Consider the following 21,238-nt stretch of genomic DNA (forward strand, 5'->3'; position numbering starts at 1 on the left):
TAGAATATACTTTGTGCTTAGAATTTGAAGAGCATCTGACACAAGATTGGAATAGTTTTCCAACTAAATTTTTGTCTTCTAGTGTCACCTCTCCTAGTAGGTATGATTATATGCTTTAGGGATAACACTTTAGCTGAAGTACTCAATATGTGTGTGGACTTCAGAAGTATTTATTATGGTTCTAGGCTTCTCAAGACAACATATAAAGCAATCCTCTTTTGCAATGTATTTTAAGGATTTTCTAGTTGAGCTTTTGTTATTTTTATAGACTTTATTTTATCCAAAAATGCTCCTAAAACAAACATTTCAGGTTTTGGCTGACACATCATTCAGTTGTTTGCTTTGCTGAAATGCCTTCAACTCCCCCTCAAATAAAAATTGGATGAAATTCCCAGACAAGTTTGAGCAAGAGAGGATCTGAGACACAGCAGTTTATTAAAATCCAATGTCCAAGTTTCTCTGAGACTGAGGCTAAAGTAAACAACAACAACAACAAATTACTAGAATTAAAAGTAGAATTAATTCAGGTTGCAGGGTCATATTCTTTGTGTTTGTTCTCTACATGGATTCGTCTCTACAGGAAAACAATATTTTACATCAGGCCATGCACATCTGCTACTACTAAAATCTGTTTTCCCCTCTCTGGATGAAACTCAAAAAGGAGTTGACTAAAGTTGTTTGTGTAAATGGTTCCAATTGCTTACAGAGAAGTAAACCTCAGCAGAATCTTGCATTAGCCCTTGCACATACACAAATACTATGTGTACTACAGAAATAGTTTTAGCATGATTGGTGATATGTGTATTACCAAAGACTATGTTCCTAAGAGCTCTGTTCTACCATATACTATGTCATGATGAAACAACATTAGGCACCTGACACACTGTGTTTTTAAAAAGTAAGTCCCATTACCTCTGTGGCCATCTCTCTAATTAGAAATATCTAGTCATTTCTAACAATTTCCAGCTACTATTGCATTTGTAGGCAAAAAGTCAATGAGATAAAGTCAGGTAAAGTTATATTCTTGAACAAATCCACTTTGGAGTAAAATTACAGAAATAAGAAAGCCTTTGTTTCAGGTACATTTATTCCTGCAAAATCATGTTTGTTATCAGAATAAGCAATTAAAATAAATTAATATTCAGGAACTTTTGCCATAGTTATATTGCTGCACCACAATAGACACACAAGGTCATTTCATGGTACTTGTAGTTACCATCTAGAATAGAAAGCAAAAATTAGCAATTATGTAAGATTCACAAGCCAGCTACAAAAGAACTTAATTTATTGAAGTTTCCACTTCAAATTGCCAACGGGATACTGCGTTCCATGTGTATTGCATTAACATTAACGAAACTGTGAAAAATGAGATAGAAAGCCTTTAAATGGTGATTTACCAACTACTTCAGGTGCACTTGTTACACTGGCATGGAAATGTGTGAAAGCCGTGAGGGAATAAGAATTGAGTTACGAAAACTTTGCCAGCCTTCAAATAAAGTACCCTTAAAGAGACTACTCCATATGAAATGAGTGTAACTGAGGCTGCTGGCATTATGGCATTAATGTGGCAGAGTGGAATTATGGCATTTTGATCTCATCCTCATCAGGCCATCATTCCTAGATTCTTCTGATAAAAAGATTATATACAAGAGTGATTATGCTATGAAGGCAAGCAAATAAACATAAAAAGTTCTCATCCTGTGTAATAAAATAACACAAGTGGTAATAACAATCTATGCCTTATTGTCCACACTAGCCTATATCACTGCAATAATTCGGTACCAAGGAAGCTCTGATGAACAAGAAATCTTTAGGTGTACAGAAGACCAGGAGTTGATAAAGCAATGGAAATGTCAAAAGGGAGTGAGGGGAAGCTAATTTCAAAATATGAAATCCAGTTTCCCTACCCATAGGCCTTATATTAAACTAAGGTATCTTTCACCTGGCATCTAAAAGGACAAGAACCTCAGAGCCCTACTACATTGCTTCTATATTACAGTCTCTATTTTGCAAATTTCAGTGTTTCTGATGATGAAAGGAGGATTTGTTTTAAGCAAAATCCCTAAATCCTGGAAAACAAAATTTGGAGCTTGTTCTAATCACTAGTAACTAGCTGTGTGTCTTTTAATGAACTTACTTCAATAAAAATGTGAGCTGTAGCCTCCTTAGGCGCTTCAAACAGGAAGTCTATGAAATCCGGCAAAGGTTAAAGACCAAGTCAGAAGGATATATAACACATTTGCAAAGCAGTTTTTTCCCTACTCACATTAAAAGAATCTTGTATTATAGCCAAAGCGTATCAAAATGCTGCATATCATAATCTGCTCCTCTGCTCTTTAATCAACTATTTTTATCTTAAACTGTGCAAATAATGAGAAGAAATTCCAAATGACATATGGAAGGAATTATCTGTTGATCTAGGTTTAAAAATATCACCATCCTCTAAACAATCCAACATTCTTAAATATAGTCACTATCTGGCAACTGAGCCACCACTTTCATCATGCAATAATCATTTAGAGTATCTACTATGTGCCAAGTCATACACTAGACACTTGGTGTATAAACACAAATGAGACGATTATTGACTTTCAGCAATAATCTAGACAGAGCAGGCCAAAGGAGAAATAATGACACGTAAACAAATAAATCCAACAATAACAACAACAACCACAAAAAAGAGCCCGTCCAGGGAACCCAAAAGTTAAAGTTTGTAACCTCAAGTGCAACTTTTGAGCAATCTTCCTACTTTAATACTTTAAGCCTTGAACTCCTATGACTGTAACTTTTGGCTGAAATTTGAAAGACAAGAAATCTTGAATAACAGGAAGATAATAGATTATTTTGCTTAAATTCAAAGCCCCAAAATAGGCGTCTTCAAGTTCTTTGCAGTTTTATACCTTATTCTTCTCCATTAGTAAGTGAAATAAAATCATCCTCAGTTCCCTAGTTTCACTAATACAATCTTCAATTCTTGCCTTTAAACTCCAACATAAAAATAGCCAATGTTTGTTTTGAATTTTACAATTTAAAAAATTCTTTCAAATACTTTGCAGATCATTTGTTTCTCACTGTAGAACATTACTATCTTCATTTTACAGATGTAAAATGAAGTAACCTGAGACTCCACGAGGTTAAATAATTTCCGCAAAGTTAAACAATTAACAATTGGAAGAGCTAGAATTGTAACCCTGGTCTTGGTGGCCAGATCCAAGTCTCCTTCTGTTGCATTGTACCAGGCTCTACTGATTTCTAACAGCCTCTCTACCTTCACTCCCTCCTTTCCTTTTTGCCTATTTCTATTATTACGATAATCTTACAACTGGTCTCCCTCCAGTATAAAAGTATAAAATTAGGTCCCTTCCTCACAGTCCCTCCAGTTCCTGCTTAAATCATTTGGTAACACAGACCAATTTGCCAGAAAAAGGCATATAAGTACAAACATATACAAAGATTTTTTAACATAATGTCAAGCTCATTCACAGATGCCTCCCTAGATTAATAACTTTGCCTTACCCCCTCAGATATATGACATAAATCTCCAAATGACTCATCTCCTAAAACTCTTCCTTGATCATCTTTCAAGGCTCAAAACTTTAGTGGTTTCCCACTGCCTAGTAAATGAAAGAGAAATTCATAAACCTGACATCCCAGGCTATTCTTGTCTCTCTCTTCTAAGTTCACTAACAAACCCCAGATCCTGTATTCTAGGTAGTAATTGTTATCCTTCAAACATAGCTTTTGCTTTCTCACCACAGTACTCTAAACATTACATCTTATCTACCACCAGCCTCTACCTACACATGAACCCAACCTCTCTGCTTAAACAGACTCCATAATAGAACTCACTTTTCCTCCCACACATAGCCCATTCCATCTTTGAACTGTCCTAGTGTCAAAGCAATACAAAATAAACAACAGAAAACTCTTTCTTTGTGTTAAAACAAAAATTATCTTATCTCCCTTTAACATTTGTGGTATCTGAAGCAAAAGGCAACAAACCTAATCCAGTCCCACACAATCTTTCCTTTCTGCTTGCCCTTCTTAGAGCACCGTGTCCTTTTCTCATCATGCGGCATGCAGAACTGAGCACAGTTCTCTCTGTTTGATGGAGACAGTGCTTTTCTCCCTGACAGTCACTTGAGCACAGAAAGAATAGCAAGGTTCTTCACTGCTTTGTCTGGACACCGTTCGTCAGTGCTACCCAAGACTGAATTAATTTCATGGGCAACCATATTGTATTGCTGAGTCTTATTAAAGTTGCAGGACACTAAAACCAGTGAGTTTTTCACTTATGCTGTATTTCAGCCAAATTTCCTGGAACTAAAGGCAGCATTTTATTTCATCCTTATTCCATATTGCTTGTTAGAATCAGCCTATCAAGATATTTTGCCAGGTGAGGAGAGGAAACTTAGAGGACCAGTCAATAAGTGCAGCAAACCACGATGACACGCGTATACCTATGGAACAAACCTGCACGTTCCACACATGTATTCTGGCTTTTTTTTTTTTTAGAAGACATTTTAAAAATTTGGTCTTCCCATATATGAAAAAAAAGAGATATTTTGCCATCATGATCCTACCTTCCAACATATTACTTGTCCCTCCCCTTCTTCTGGCACCCAAAAATGTAATCAATTTACCATCATTGTTTTTTTATCAGTTTAGCAATGAATATGTTGAACACGACAAAGATAATTGTCTGGTAATTCCACTTATTCTTCCCCATCATCATTCTTCAACTATCTCTCCTCTAAGCAAGTGGGTCTTAACCTAAGCAACTCCTAGGTCTCATCTCCAAAGATTCAGCAGATTTAGAGCAGGGGCTCAGGAACCTGGAATATTAACAAGCTAAATGGATCTAACGTTGTGGTAAAAATATCTCACTTTAAAAATGGTGCCTTAACTTTTTCTGGTTGTATCAGCAAAGTCAACATCTCCTTCCTCTCTGCTCCTATAACTACATAGTAAACTCTGTAACAGGAAGGATTCTATCTGACTTGTTCGCCACTGTATCTCTAGTACATAGCATGTACCTGAGAATAGTAAGTGCTCGATAATTATTTGTTAAGTGAATGAATTAATATGATTTTTATTGTTTATGCCACTCAGGTAACACAGGAATGTGTTAAATCCACTAGTAAACAGGTGGACTCTGAAGCTCAATTATATACCCAAATGGCCACTGGTATGTAAAATACAGGTTTGGTGAGGCTGGGAAGGCAAGGCGGGCAGATCACTTGAGGTCAGGAGTACAAGACCAGCCTGGCCAATATGGTGAAACCCCGTCTCTATTAAAAATACAAAAATTAGCTGGGCATGATGACACACACCTGTAATCCTAGCTACTCAAGAGGCTAAGGCAGAAGAATCACTTAAACCTGGGGGGTGGAGGTTGCAGTAAGCCACGATCGTGCCATTACACTCCAGCTGGGGCAACAAAGTGAGACTCCGTCTCAAAAAATAATAATAATAATAATAATAAACAAAATACATATTCTCTGTAGCACCTTGAATGTGGAAGATTACTGCACAAATATTTACTGAAATACAAAAATGGAAGAAAATAGAGATCCTAGGAACAAGGATATATGAGAATTTGGCATATGGCAGACAGCATAATCAGTGGATAAAGACTAGAATATTTAATAAAAAATGCTAGGAAAACTATCCATAAAGAAAAGTATAAGGTTAGGTCCTTTCTTCATACCATATACTATAAACAAAAATAAACTGGAAAAATTAAAATTCTAAATATTAAAAGCAAAACTATAAAGGGTTTTAGGGAAAAAAAAGAGAATAAGGGCAAAGCAAAGATTTTTTAAATAAGAAATACAAAGCTTTTGTAAAACTTTTAAGAAAATTATGACACTTTTAAATATATTAAGATAGTTTTGTAAGAAAAAGACCATAAACAAGTAAAAGGACATGGTCCAGACTAGGAAAAAGTACTTGTAACACCTAACAACAAAGACTTAGCACACAAAACATATCCAAAAATTTAAAAAATCAATTACAAATAGACAAATAGCCCAATACATAAACAGGTGAAGTATATGAACAAAAAATTCATGAAAGAGGAAGACATTGGTCAGGGAAATACAATTAAAAAGAAACCCTAAAACTTTGTGATTGGCAAAAAATTTAAAATTTTGATACTCAAGTTTAGCTAGAGTCGTGAGGAAACAGGAACTTACACATTGCTGGGTTATAAACTGACACAACTTCTTCAAAGGATAAATTGGTAGGGCTTGACAAATTGATGGGAATCCATATTCTAGGACCCAGAAAAATGTCCCTATGTGCACACACCCAGTGAGACTGGTATCTGGTTGTTTATTGCAACATTGTTTTCTCTCAGTGAAAGAATGGAAAGCAGCTAACTACACAGCAACAGGGGAATAAATAAACTGGTTCAGGCTTTCAATAGCAGTTAAAATTCATACAGCAGTTAAAGTGAATGAACAAATCTGCATGGATAGATTACAAGTACATAATGAAGCAAAGGTATGTACCATATGATATCACATAAGAAAAAATAGAAAAATTTCTGCTTGCAAAAATGTTTCAACAATATGGTACACATTTTTTTTTAAAACTTCATTGTGACAATGTTCAAAACACAAAATTAAAATAATACAATGAAACTCAACACATTGCTTTAATAATTATCAATATTTTGACAAGCATTGGTATACATATTTAAATACCAAAATTAATGCTGAGGACAGGGCCATTAACCAAGGCCCACAAAACAGCACTTAACAAAGAGAAAGGAGAGCCGGTTCTACTGCAGGATCTGCCACCATGAGCTCTGTGACTCTGGTGACTCTGCGTGACCTCTCCTCTGAACTGGGAAGACTTCAGAAAGGACTGATAAAATGTTTGGGACAAGATGAAATAATCAGGACTAAACTATAGGAAACCAAGAATGAAACAGATGCAACCTTTCTCAAAGGTACAAGACACCAAGACTCAAAGGATCAAAAACACTACAACTGCATTCCCTACTCCTTATCATTTATAACTAAGTAATCTAAGGTCTCTTCTACCTCTACAAAGATATAATTTCAGCCTCAGATACGTTCTTGGGGGGAGCACTGACATTGCTGCCTCCTCTCCAAAAACCCCTCTTCTTCTATTCTCCCTAAATCCGGAATTTGCTGTAACACCAGGGTAGCAAGTGGCTTTCTAAGTGCTCTCTTTGCTCCTTGTATCACTCCCTCATTCCACAGGGCTGCTGACACAAGCAGAGAAGGCTCATAGCCTGGCTCTGACACCTTGAGTGCTGTAGAGCATGAGGGGATTGGAATAACTGATGAATAGAAGCTACACTGGGTTGTTTGGGAAGGTGGACACATACCTCTTGAAACAATGTGCTGCTGTAAGGACCCAGCAGCTACTCAGGAGCGTAGCCCCGCAGAGGAGCCTGCCATCTCCATGGGATGACTTCAGCCGGAGGGAAACCTGCCAAGGCCAACCACCCCTAAGAAGAAAATGAGCTACACATCAACGTCAGTAAAAGGCAAAAAAGCAAAGGAAAGCACTGGTTAAAGCAATGACTTTAATAACTTTAACGCCTTGCAGGCGGGGGAAAAGGAAAGCAAAAGGGACTCCAGGATACAATCCCTTCCTACTTTGAGAAGGAGACCCCACAGCTCTGAGCAGGCCTGGCATCAGCAACTCTGAAGATTTGCTTATAGGCATTTGTATAGATCCCACCTACCTGACACTCTTAGAAACAAGTTGTCTTCCTTATAGTTCATGATTTAAAGTGTAATTTCTCTCCTCACTCTACCTCACCTATGCAGTCTGAAGAACTATTTAATAAAGTTTTCCATTAGTAAATTCTACAAACAAAAAACTTAGATTAAACTGAGTCAAGTCTGAAACAAATACATTCTAAATTAAATGACTCTTTGTAGTTAAACACACTTCCAGGTCCCCTGTTAAGTTATTTTGTTTGTGCCATGTAACTTTTCAGCAACACATCTAATCTCTTAAATCAGGCTGGTGATATAAGAACATGGTCTATACAAAGTAAACATAGGTCAAAGGACAGTGAAATCATCAGTGAAATCTGAATTTAGTTTAGAAAATAAAATGAGCACAAGTCTCTTATATAACAGAACATCCCCAGTTTGTAACACTCTATGTATATAAATAATTCTGTAATATAAAAAGTATCTTTTGAAGGAACTTTTACCTTAAAGAATTTTTCCCGCCAATGATCCGCTTCTGCCGACGGTGCAGTAATCTCAAGCCACAAACAGATGAGAGGGACTCTGAAGCAGAAATAGGTCATTAATTAAGCTATCACATTGCTGATGGAGGGGTAAGACGATAACTGACATACTCCACTGATGCTTCCTCCTCTATGTCAAAATGCCTTTTCTCTGCAAATTAAAATTTTTCTTGTAACAAAAATAGTTTTCTCATTTGATTAAATGGCAATAATTTGCAAGTAGACAAGAAACATTATGAGGTTTCCCATTCTTCACCTCTGACGGGTTCATGGGCTGCTGACTGGTTTGACTCTGTCCAGTACTTCATCCTGGTAGGTACCTATATCTCCTGCTGCTGCTATTTTGTATAAAGTATGGAACAAAATGTATGGAACATTAAACAAAATAAGAGAACTGCAAAGGCAGTAATGGCCTAAATTACTTACTTTCCACACACAACACTGTTCTAAGTCACATATAAAAATGTAACTCAGGGCTGGGCGTGGTGACTCAAGCCTGTAATCCCAACACTTTGGGAGGCCGAGACGGGCAGATCACAAGGTCAGGAGATCGAGACCATCCTGGCTAACACGGTGAAACCCCGTCTCTACTAAAAAATACAAAAAAACTAGCCGGGCGAGGTGGCGGGCGCCTGTAGTCCCAGCTACTCGGGAGGCTGAGGCAGGAGAATGGCGTAAACCCGGGAGGCGGAGCTTGCAGTGAGCTGAGATCCGGCCACTGCACTCCAGCCTGGGTGGCAGAGCAAGACTCCGTCTCCAAAAAAAAAAAAAAAAAAAAAAAAAGTAACTCAGAAGAGCAAAGCACATTCCCAGGCTAGAATTCTGATGTGAATTTATGTTTACTTAGCATGTCAACATACGGAAATGGTTTGCTAAGCCAATTTAAGTGGTAAACTATGGTTAAGGCTATACAGGCAAACCTCCCAAGGTAACAGACTTCTGTCAAGAACATACAAAAAAAAAAAGAATTAAATTAAAAATATGTGAAAAGCTGGTATGTGAAAGAAAGGCAAATATAACAGGCATGACTAATTTTTAAAATATTTGAGAAAATAGGAGAATTTATATAGAGGTACTTTGTTTCTTTGGTTAAATATATGTGTATAAAGTACAGATATGTAGTTTTTCTATCTAAGGGGAGGATGGTGGGAATTGTGCCAAGAACAGGAAGACCTAATCAACCCTAATGGTCTCCCATAATAACCAGGTAGAAGGGAGCCCAATAGGGAATCAGCAATAGTTATTTCTTGATGGAGAAAGAGGTTCAACAGTGTGTACCAAGATGATTAATTTGCCAAATGATCTCAGAGGTATGCTGTCAAACTTTAACCTTCATCTCTTAGAATATGAGTCCTCTAGATGACACTGCAAATTGTAAGATATTAGAAAAAACATAAGTTTCCAATAATGCTCCAAGTTGGGTCAATGTATGTGATGCCAAGGAAAGGAATGATGTAATACTTAAAACAAGCAAAATTTTAAGTTTACATCATTCTGGGGCAAAGAACCAGACTGCAAGAAAGTAAACTCTATTTAAAGTCATACACTATTATTTAAAAATTTTACAAGAAAAACGAAGTTCATTTTTAAAAGGAGACCATCAGATAACCAATAACTAATGGCTTCAGTTTGAATCACCTTATAGATGTCACCAGGTGCTGAGTATCAACATAAAATCAACTGGTTAATATGCCAGATTCTGTAATCTAGCTAGGCTAAGATGAAATCTTTTTACTTGAAATATGGTAGCATTGCCATAACCATGGAAAGGTATCAAAAAGATTATTGCTATAATTCTAGGAAGGCATTAAAAATGAACATATAAATAATGATTTTTTAATGTTTTTCAACTACTTACAGAATTTCACATAATTCAAAGAATCAGTTATGTCCCATTTGTAATGGTAATTAAAATTATTAAACGGAATTTAGTAAATTAAGTTATGATCAGAATTCAGGGGGAAAGGGCTGGCCAAGTCATTTGCATATATACATAGATCTATACACACACACACATATATACACACACATATATATACACATTCATAAATAAAAATATATTTAATATATATATGAATAGAAAATAAAGTGCAAAGGATTGTAAGTGTTCTTTTCACAATCAGAAGCCCCTCAGACAGCAAAGAATCATATTAACGACATCCAATTCATTTGTTGCATTGTCTTTGGCAGCTATTAAAAGGTGTTAGAAAAAGAGAACGCTCAAATATAGGTGCACCTGATTTTAACAAAATCCAGAGTATCAGAACTATAAACTTTCAATCCAGATAAAGAGGTGACTGTTCTTTTCATAAAATGTACCACAAATTTCTCCAAAATAGCTCATTCTCTCAGTCATTTAAAGAATGTTTCATAAAAATTAAATAGGCCGGGCGCGGTGGCTCACACCTGTAATCCTAGCAGTTCAGGAGACCCAGGTGGGCGGATCACCTGAGGTCAGGAGTTCAACACCAGCCTAGACAACACAGTAAAACCCCCGTCTCTACTAAAAATACAAAAATTAGCCGGGCATGGTGGCAGGCGCCTGTAATCCTAGTTACTTGGGAGGCTGAGGCAGGAGAATCACTTGAACCCGGGAGGTGAAGGTTGCAGTAAGCCGAGTTGTGCCACTGCACTCAAGCCTCAGTGACAAAGCAAGACTCCGTCTCAAAATAAATAAATAGATAAATAATAAATGTACACAGAGCTTACAAGAACTCTATTCACTTAAACTATGAAACATTACTGTATCATACGAAAGGATTACTTATCCTTTTCCTTAAATTTTTAAATTTCAGAGAATAAAACATACAAAAGATCATTTTCTTTTCGAAATTCATTTTTAAATATCCTTGTTTAAAATATTAGTAAGACTTTAGAAATGCCTTTAATTCATTTCTATATTTTCAGTACTTTCCTTTTTATGAAGTCAATATCAATTCTGGATCTTCAAAGATAGCAACAAGCATGAGAGCTTTATTACATCTAAAAAAGGAAATACAGAAATGGCTAAGAAAGTGAAAAGGGGATGATCCCAGAGATTATAAGGCCCCGTAAATTCACTCCTACCCCTGACCCTTGTTCTACCTGTCAGCCCCACCTAGGCAAGTTTGCCAAGAACTACTGGATCTAAGTAATAGCACAAGACATGGGCCTGTATATGTTCTTGTTGTACTTGATTTCTGTTATCAAAGTACTGCTTATAGTGATAGAGTGGGAATTAGTATTCTTTGACTTGTTTAGGGCTCCAGAAGGTGACTTACCTTTATTACTGTTACCTGAGGCCTTCTTGCCAAAATAATCACAAATAACTCCTGCATCTTCACTGTGGCGGCAGTTGTGTCTTCCAATATCTTGCTTGATACAGTCAGCCAAGGACCTCTCATTTCCTGTGCACTTCACATTATCCACATGGATGGGTCCTTTTCCTTCTCCAAAATAAGCCATGGTTCTTGCTCTGGCAGGACCCCTGAAGATAGAACATTCTTAATGATGGGAAGAATCAGTCAATCATATATCTGAATAAATCACAACATGTATTCAATTTTATTCCTTAATTTTTACATATTAAAATTAGCATCTGCATGTGCTAAAAACCATTTGTTTCATGACTGTTAAAAAAATTAAATTAAAAAGGTAATAATTATACCTTCTCTGTTGCCATACTCCACAGCCATTTTATTATATCACTTACCTCTAATTTAGCTTTTTCTGAGAAACTCATATTTAATGGCACATCAAAAAATCATGATAGTCTTTAACTCTCGTTTAAGCAGGAAAAAAATACCTCTAAATTTCCTACCCTCTTAAAGAGTATAATACTCTCTTAATATTGGTATAATATTGTGAAGAAAACGATGAGATTAAATAATAACCTAAGAGCTAAGAACTAATTTTTTGCCTCCTTTAGAAGAAAAAAAGTACAATTTTTTTAGGCCAGGCACATTGGCTCACGCCTGTAATCCCAACACTTTGGGAGGCCGAGGAGGGCGGATCACCTGAGGTCAGGAGTTCAAGACCAGCCTAGCTAACATGGTGAAACCGTTTCTACTAAAAATACAAAAATTTAGCTGGGCGTGGTGGTATGTGCTTGTAAGCCCAGCTACTTGGGAGGCTGAGGCCGGAGAATCACTTGAACCCAGGAGGCGGAAGCTGTAGTGAGCCTGAGATCATGCCATTGCACTCCAGCTTGGGCAACAAGAGCAGAACTCTGTCTCAAAATAAATAAATAAATAAATTAATTAATTAATTAAATTAGCTGGGCATGTGGTCCCAGCTACTCTGGAGGCTGAGGCAGGAGAATGGCTTGAACCCAGGAAGCAGATATTGCAGTGAGTCGAGATCGTGCCATTGCATTCCAGCCTGGGTGACAAAGCGAGACTCATCTCAAAAAAAAAAAGAGCACAATTTTTAAATATTTATTTACTTTTTTTTTTTTTAAGACAGAGTCTCATTTTGTCACCCAGGCTGGAGTGCAATGGCGTGATCTCAGCTCACAGCAGCCTTGACCTCTTGGGCTCAAGAGACCCTCTCACCTCATCCCCACAAGTAGCTGGGACTACAGGCACATGCCACCATGCCTGGCTAATTTGTTTGTATTTGTAGTAGAAACGGAGTTTCACCATGTTGCCCAGGCTAATCTCAAACTCCTGACTTCAAGCAATCCATCCACCTTGGCCTCTCAAAGTGCTAGGATTACAGGAGTGAGCCGCTGCACCTGGCCTAAAAATACAATTTTTAACAGAGAGAAAAACAGGAATCATGACTAGATGGCAGACTTACTTTTAGTTTATTAACTTTTTTGTTTTAATAACACATTTTAAAGTATGCAAATGCAAAAATATTTAAATGAAATAAATATTTCAAACTAACGCCATATTTAGAACTCAATTCCTGATAAATTAATGAAATAGTTATCAAAGGCAAAAGCTTTCAAGCAAATTAATGAAATAGTTATCAAACGCAAAAGCTTTCCAGATGAATTACTGGAAAACTATCCTTGAAATCTCAAGTTAGGGAAAAACTTAATACAGTGGACATAAAGGGTATAAACTATAAATTTTTAAATTGATAAACTTAGCAAAAATTAAATTAAGACTGTAGCTTTACTAAAAACTACCCTAAGGAAAGTGAAAAGATAAATTTAAAAGTTGGTATTTGTAGAAATATATTTGTTGGTGAATATACTTTCCAATAGAGAATAATGGCATACAATATACAAAGAAATCATTTAAAAAATCAGTAATCTGTTTTTAACAAAGCTCTAGGTGATTCTTCTGCAGATACTTCTGCATCAAACTTTGGCAAAGAAAACTAAGTTATTTCTCCATTGTTGCACATGTGTTTTAAAATTATTAGACTTCTTACAATTATATATATATATCCTCATACATAAATCTTTGTGGGCAGCTTACATTTCTTCCTAGAAGTTTTATTCTATTTTTTCTATTTTTTAATTAATTAACTAACTATATTATTTATTGTATTATTCTTTTTTAATTTTATGTATTTATTGTATATCACAGTTCTTGTCTGTCTGAAATTTATTTCTGTTTAATGTTAATAAGAAATCTAGCTTTATTTTTGTCCCTAAAGTAGTTGTCCCAATAATCAGCTGATTTGAAAGGCTTTCTTATTTATCAAGCTATGTGTGCACAAGCCATTTCTTGGTCTTTATAGTTCAGTAATTCACAACCTTAGCTCCCCATGAGAATTGCCTTTGAAAACACTTAAAATATAGCAAAACCTAAACCTTACCTCACTTTGAATCAAAGTAGAATGAATAGTACTTTTTTAAGTTCCAAAATGATTTCAATCTACAACCAAGGTTGATAGCCACTGCTGCAATGTCACTGACCTCTTTAACTATTCCTGTGCCAGTACCACATGGATTGGATTTCAGATGAATTTGGAAGTCAAATCACCCTCCCCATCCCACATGCACACCAAGAAAAATGAAAGATTTTTACTAGCATAGTATTTGATGTATAAATTTATTTCTATTTTGTCTTCACATTCAGGATTGCGGTATGTCTCTTCATTGATAAGGTCTTCTAGCTTTAGTAAAGACTTAGGTGTTTCACATAGGTCTCAGTTCTTACAAAGTTTTTGTAACTTCTACAAATCTTTTTTTTTCTTTTTATTTTCTACTTATCCCACAGGCAGACCACTGCCTTTTAAGTATTTATGTTTTATCTTGTTACATTAATAAACACTAGTTCTAGTCTCTTTCCAGTTGATTCTCTTGGGTTTTCTAGGTGAACAATCATATTATTCATATAAATATTCTGACCCTTCCTTTTCAATACTGATACCTCAATTCTTAATGCTTTAGTGCAACCTCCAGACAATGCTGTCATTGCAGTAATGGCAGGCACTCTTTTGTTCCTATTTGATGCTTATTTGTGATATAAAATTAAAGCAGTTTAATTTTGTTCTCAGCTTCCTAAGAGATTTCAGGAAGGAATATTGATTTTATCATATAACTTTTCAACATTTTTAACATGATCATATTTGTTTAATCATTTTTAAAATTGTTGTATATTTATGGGTGACACACTGAATTACATTAATTGGATGCCTCAGTTTGAATCACTCTTACATTCCTACAACAGACTGCACTTATTGGTGATATATTGCTCTTCTAATACATCGTTGAATTAAATTTGCTAATATTTTGTTAGCAAAATAACTTTGTATGTAGATTCATTAGATTGAGGTATAGTTTTGTTTTTTGTGTTTACTTACCTAGTCTTGAAATCAAATTAAATTAGCTTCATAAAATGAATGGAAAGATTTCCATACATTTCTTTGCTCTGCAACAATTCATGCAATTCAGAAACTGTCTGAAGGACTGGTGAAAAGTCCAGCAAAAAAATCAGTCATTTCTTTCATAGCCATTAATCTAATTGGGTTTTCTATCTCCTATATCAATTTTGATAATAACGTTTTTGTTGAAAATATAGTTTCCCAGATAATCATCCATTTCATCTAGATTTTCAAGTGTATTTGCTAAAAGTAGTTCATATTATTATTATTATTTTTTTTTGAGATGGAGTCTCACTCTGTTGCCCAGGGCTGGAGTGCAATGGCACAATCTTGGCTTACTGCAACCTCTCCCTTCTTGGTTCAAGCAATTCTCCTGCCTCAGCCTCCCAAGTGGCTGGGATTAGAGGCATAAGCCACCACAGCCAGCTAATTTTTGTATTTTTAGTAGAGACGGGGTTTCACCATGTTGCCAGGCTGGTCCTGAACTCCTGGCCTTAAGAGATCTGCCCGCCTCAGCCTCCCAAAGTGCTGGGATTACAGGCATGAGCCGCCGTGCCCAGCTGTATTATTAATCTACTAGGGTTTTTGTTTATCCTTCTATATATCTGTGCTTAAATTTCTTTTCTGTTCTCTATGTTTACTTGCATTGTCTCTCCTTTTTCTTAGGCAAAATTGCATAAGATTGTTAAGACTGTTGTTTATTAACCTTCTTTAAAAATAAAAATAATTGCTGATAATGTGTAGATATAATGTAAAGAAATTTGAAGTTCAAATTGGCATAATTTGAAGACAATAAAAAATTAATAGAATTTGGAAACAAAAATTTCAGATTATTCCCAGCAGTTTCAGAGGTGAGAATGGGTGGAGGTAGAAAGTAAACAACAGTATGTTAAATGTCTTTATCTTTTTCAGGAAGGGGAAGTTACAGATAATAATTTTTGAAATTATTAAGAAAATATGTTTCAGTATGCTTGCTAAAAATTTAAAAAGAACTTCTAGAAAAACAATAAGAATGTTGAATTTCTAGACCACTGAGAAAAAATGAAAATTGAAAATTGAATTAATCGTGCAAATCAAAAAATCAGACGATTACACACACACAAAAAAACAGAAAATGAAGCATGATAAATAACATAAAACTAGATGGCAGGTAGAAGTAAACATACAGAAAATAAAATTTAACTCATTTAAATAAACCAAAAGCATCATTTCTTAGCAACTGATCAACTTACAGACTAAAAAAAAAGCACCATTTTAGATACCTCAATAAGTTGAAATTAGAGAACATTTTAACTAATAACAGCACATGATTAAAGAAATTCTCATTGATATAGTGAAATCTAACATATTTTCTTTTGACTACTCTTTCTTTAGACAATTAAGGACTCTGCCATCCATAGAAAAAAGCTTCTCATGGGCTTACTGAATCTAGTAATTCATAGCTGAAAATTTCAATGACACAATGGTTTCTAATAACTAGTCTTTAAACTGGATGTCAAGTGCTCCTGGTAGATAATAACTTTCCAAGAGATACACAGGCTCTAAAGGAATCAATTTTTATATCCTCAAATTTCACATATATTCTTTCTTAAAAATAATCTTGCTGCTATCAAGATCAAACTTCTCTTTCAAAATTTCCCTTCTCTCACTTCACAAAAAGCGTATCTTGCACTCATTCCAAATCCTACCACAGTGCATTCCTCCAAAGTTTGAAAGCCTCTAAAGTAGACAAAAGAAAAATTCAAAATATATGATAGCAATGAAGCTTCCTTAACCCAAGCAACACAAACCCAACCCATTGGTCTAATTAAGAAATGAGAGCTTTGGTAAACTTTTACTTTCTATGTTTAATAATTATTTAATAATTTTATTAAATTTTTTGTCATTTATTATCAGTTGTATACTAGAAATTACAAAATCTAGAGACACCTGAAACTTCCTAGCATAATTTTTCTCTGTCTCCATGTACATATGTGTGCGTATAGCTGTATATATGCACACACGTGTATATGTATATGTGTATGTGTGCATATATGTGTGTGTATATACATATACACACATATTTTTAAGGCATAATAACATTGAGATTCTGTGGGGGAAGAAAATTTAAAATACGATTTCAAGGAGAATAAAAAACTGTAAAATTTCTGGTCAAAGAAGTATCTTTTGTTCATGTATTTTTTTAAAATGGATTGCAGAATCAAATTACTATATTTATATTTTACTGAATATAATTAAGAGTGGTGTAACTGTTTTATATTCAAATGTCATACAAATATGCCAGAAATTAAGTCCTTTGCAGCTATTTAAATGTAAAATAGATACCAGATATACTTAATTTTAGATCTCTACTAAAGCAGTAAGAATATACAATTTTTAAAAATTTTTTAAGGATTAATATGCTAACAAATATGTTCAAAAACAACGTTATACTGGAACATATGCTAATGGATCCACATAAAGTGTAAAAATGGAATTTCTATCATGACTACTTAGTATATCTCAATGAATTTAACTGATCTCAACACATTCTCTATCAACAATCTACAAACAATATGCTCATATACTAGACTTTGTCAGACATTATGTAATGCATCATTAAATAATGCCTTTTACTTTCTGTTCACTTTAATCGGATCTGTATTAGTTACCATTCACATTTCCTTTTTTATTATCTCATTTCTGTCTTTCCCATTATTAAAAGGCTTTCTAATACTATTTTGATTCTCAGTGTTTCCAAGGACTGGCTGGAGGAGAGATCTCTGAAATTCCTATTTATGAGGCTCAAACCTTATAACAGCTTCAGAGTTTCCTGGATTCATTTCTACAAATAAGCCCTTTATTAAATATTTTTTGTGATTCAAAATAGACATGATGAAAATTATTTATATACATATGTTCTTATATGAAATCCAATTTCCCCTCAGCGGGAAATTATAAAAATATGCAAGTATATTTAGATTATTCAAATAGCTAAACAATTCTCATTTAAATACTATTTGATGGCAAATTGCAAATTATGTTATCTAGTTTGTTACGGTAACATTAAATTACTGAATTACTTATAAGACTATTTAAAACACGATTATAAAGTCTTTTGATGCTTTTCTTGATTGATAAGTATTACAGAAATATTGAAAGCTGCAACAAACTTTGTTCACTTAATCTAGATTGTGTTTCTCATCTAAAATCACTTTTTTCTGCTTTAATGAGGTATAATTGATATAAAAAATCTTCATCAGTTTGGACATATGCATGTATCTGTGATACCATTACCACAACCAAGGTGCTAAATATATCCTTCACCTCCAAAAATTTCCTTGTGTTCTTTTCTGAGGTTTGTTTGTTTGTTTTGTTCTTTATGTTCTGTTTTGGTTTTCATTTGGTTTTGGTAAGAACACAAATAAGATCTATACCCTCAGCATATTTTGAAGTATATAGTACCATATTATTAACTATAGGTACTATATTGTACAGTAGATCTTTAGAACTTATTCATCTTGCATGACAGAAACTTTATATCCATTGAAAAATAATTTCCCATTTTCTTCTCCTCCCAACCCCTGATAACCACCATTCTATTTCTGCTTCCATAAGTTTGACTATTTTAGATATATCATATAAGTGGAATCATGTAGTATTTGTCTTTCAGTAACTGTATATATATGCATACCACGTTTTCTTCATCCACTCATTTAGGCTGTTTCCATATCTTGGCTATTGCAAATAATGCTGCATTGAACATGGGAGTGCACATATTTCTTTGATGTTCTAATTTCAATTATTTCGGCCATATACCCAAAAATGGGATATCTAGATCATATGGTAGTTCTACTTTTAACTTTTTAAGAAACTATTTTCCATACTGTTTCCATATTATTTTCCACAGTGGCTGTACCATTCTACATTCCCACCAACAGTGTATAAGGGTTCCAGTTTCTCCACATCCTCACTAACAGTTGCCACTCTTTGTTGTTTTGATCATAGCCATCCTAACATGAGGCTAAATTCACTTTTGAGTTAAATGCTAAATGGACTAAATGATTGTGTTAGGCCATTCTTCCATTGCTATAAAGAAATACCTGTGACTGTGTAATTTATAAAGAAAAGAGGTTTAATTGGCTCATAGCGCTACAGGCTTTACAGGAAGCTTGGTGCTGGCATCTGCTTGGCTTTTGCTGAAGCCCAGGGAGTTTTCAATCATGGCAGAAAGTGAAGGGGGAACAGACAAGTCACACAGCAAAAGTAGCAGCAGAAAGCAGGGTGGAAGGGTGCCATACACTTTTAAACAACCAGATCTCATGTGAACTCAGGGCATGAGCTCATTTATCAGCAAGGGGATGGCCTAAGCCATTCATGAGGGATCTGCGCCCTTGATCCAAACACCTCCCACCAGATCCCACCTCCAATATTATGGATTACATCTCAACATGAGATTTGGGTGGGGACAAATGTCCAAACTATATCAATGATGATAAATAAAAAGCAATCAACAATTTAGAAAGAAATTCAAGTAATAACACACAATTATGTGTGTATTGATGATGCTTGATGAACACGCTTAGGATATTTTTCTCTCCTTAAACTTAGCTGAGACACAATTTGAAGATCAACTTTGGTGCCAATCCTTCCCTTTGTATTTCCAAAGGTAATACTAGGCTTCTTGGATCACCTCCACCAAAACAATAAAATTAAAATATGGCCAAGAAACCAGTCTTAAAGAGCAGTATCTTTTAATGGCTGATTTTGGGTGAGGAAATGTATTGGGAAGGTAATTTCTTTTTCAAATGGAAAAAGGAGTGATAGAAACACAGTGAACAAAATATATTTAAAATTAATCACTGACTAAATTCACTTTCACATCTAATGTAGACTCTCCCTACTTTACTGTCCCATATTCTGAAAATTGAAAATTTATATCACAAATGAAGGGTTAATTGGCCGTAGGACAACTGGAATTGCAACGGGGTCCAAAACTATGCCATAAATTGAAGTAGTGTCGAGTAACCAGAAACAATCAAATCAAATCAATATGTGGCCAGTATTTTCAAAGGAATGACAGAAGCTCGTTTTAAGTAAGAAGTAACTCTTTAGAATAAGCATTTAAAAATTCAGATATGCTCATCAGTAACCATCCCAAATAATTAGGTTTTCCTTACTTATAGCCAAGCCGATGACAGATCACAGCTGAAGTTTACCCCCAACATTTTAACTTTCATTAAAACAGAAATGCTTTTTAAAATAAACGTGTATTATTTATAGAAAATAACCATATGAACTGTTCAATATTTAAGATGCACACAGATATACAATTAAGGATATATTTTTAAATCCAAATTACTATTAGTAATCTACTCTGAGCTAGGCAATTTATATATATTATCTTAAATTTATAACCCTCTGCATTATAACATTTTCCATATTTTTGTCACTTCAAAATCATTACTTAGGGTGCTTTCACAGTCATTCATGACATATGCAGAACCAAGTAAAATTTTAAATTACCCAGCTGAAGTCTAACCAACAGGAGATGACCTGCCTTCTTTTTTCCTCCTTTCATATTGTAAACACGTGTCCTTTTCACATTCTATTTAGTGTCATGTTCTTATTGTAACTCATGCCTGAGTGAAGCTTATCTAATGCATGCATTTTCTCTCAAAGTCACATCACAGCCTTTCTGCACTTAGGAACACTACACAGCACTTCGGTACTACAAATGGGGGCCATTTTAAACAGTGAAGTCATCAGCAAAGAAAGCACAGAAATGGAAAAAAAAAAAAAAAATATTTGGCACCACACAGACCGTAAAAAAGGACAACTGTTTACAAGTATGAAAGCTGAAACAAGAATGGAGAGCAGTGACCTCAGCTCTAGGAGCAATGGCTCAGCATTTGCTAATTCCGTGTCCACAGCGACTTTATAACTACCAAGAAAAATGAGAACCAACAGTAATTTCAATAACTCTAGAGTCCCTTAAAAGGCTACGATGTTGAAATATTTATCACAGAGAAAAGGTTAACTGAGAGCAGCTGATACAAGCAGTATTATGACTAGTCAGAGTTATTAGACGATTTTGTTATTAGATAAAAAGCTACATTTCTTATGTGACATATTTCTTGTGAGAAGATAGAAAAATGTGAAGAGGATCTACTTATTACTTCTTTTTAATTCTGGATCAAAACAATATGCGGCCACTATTTTCAAATGAATGACAGAAGCTCGTTTTAA

The 21,238-nt window shown here is 34.9% G+C and overlaps 1 protein-coding gene across 1 annotated transcript in view; it reads right to left on the reverse strand.

Annotated features, from left to right (window-relative positions):
• PRSS12 (serine protease 12) overlaps nucleotides 1-21,238 on the reverse strand; it is a 74,248-nt gene that overhangs the window by 7,662 nt on the left and 45,348 nt on the right. Inside the window, exons 9-11 of the mRNA XM_025386617.1 lie at nucleotides 11,506-11,711; nucleotides 8,207-8,285; nucleotides 7,364-7,486 (exon numbers count right to left, since the gene is read on the reverse strand). Of these exons, the coding sequence (XP_025242402.1) occupies nucleotides 7,364-7,486; nucleotides 8,207-8,285; nucleotides 11,506-11,711 (408 nt within the window). The remainder of the gene's footprint in view (nucleotides 1-7,363; nucleotides 7,487-8,206; nucleotides 8,286-11,505; nucleotides 11,712-21,238) is intronic.

Source organism: Theropithecus gelada, chromosome 5, assembly GCF_003255815.1.
Source record: "Theropithecus gelada isolate Dixy chromosome 5, Tgel_1.0, whole genome shotgun sequence".
Taxonomy (NCBI): domain Eukaryota; kingdom Metazoa; phylum Chordata; class Mammalia; order Primates; family Cercopithecidae; genus Theropithecus; species Theropithecus gelada.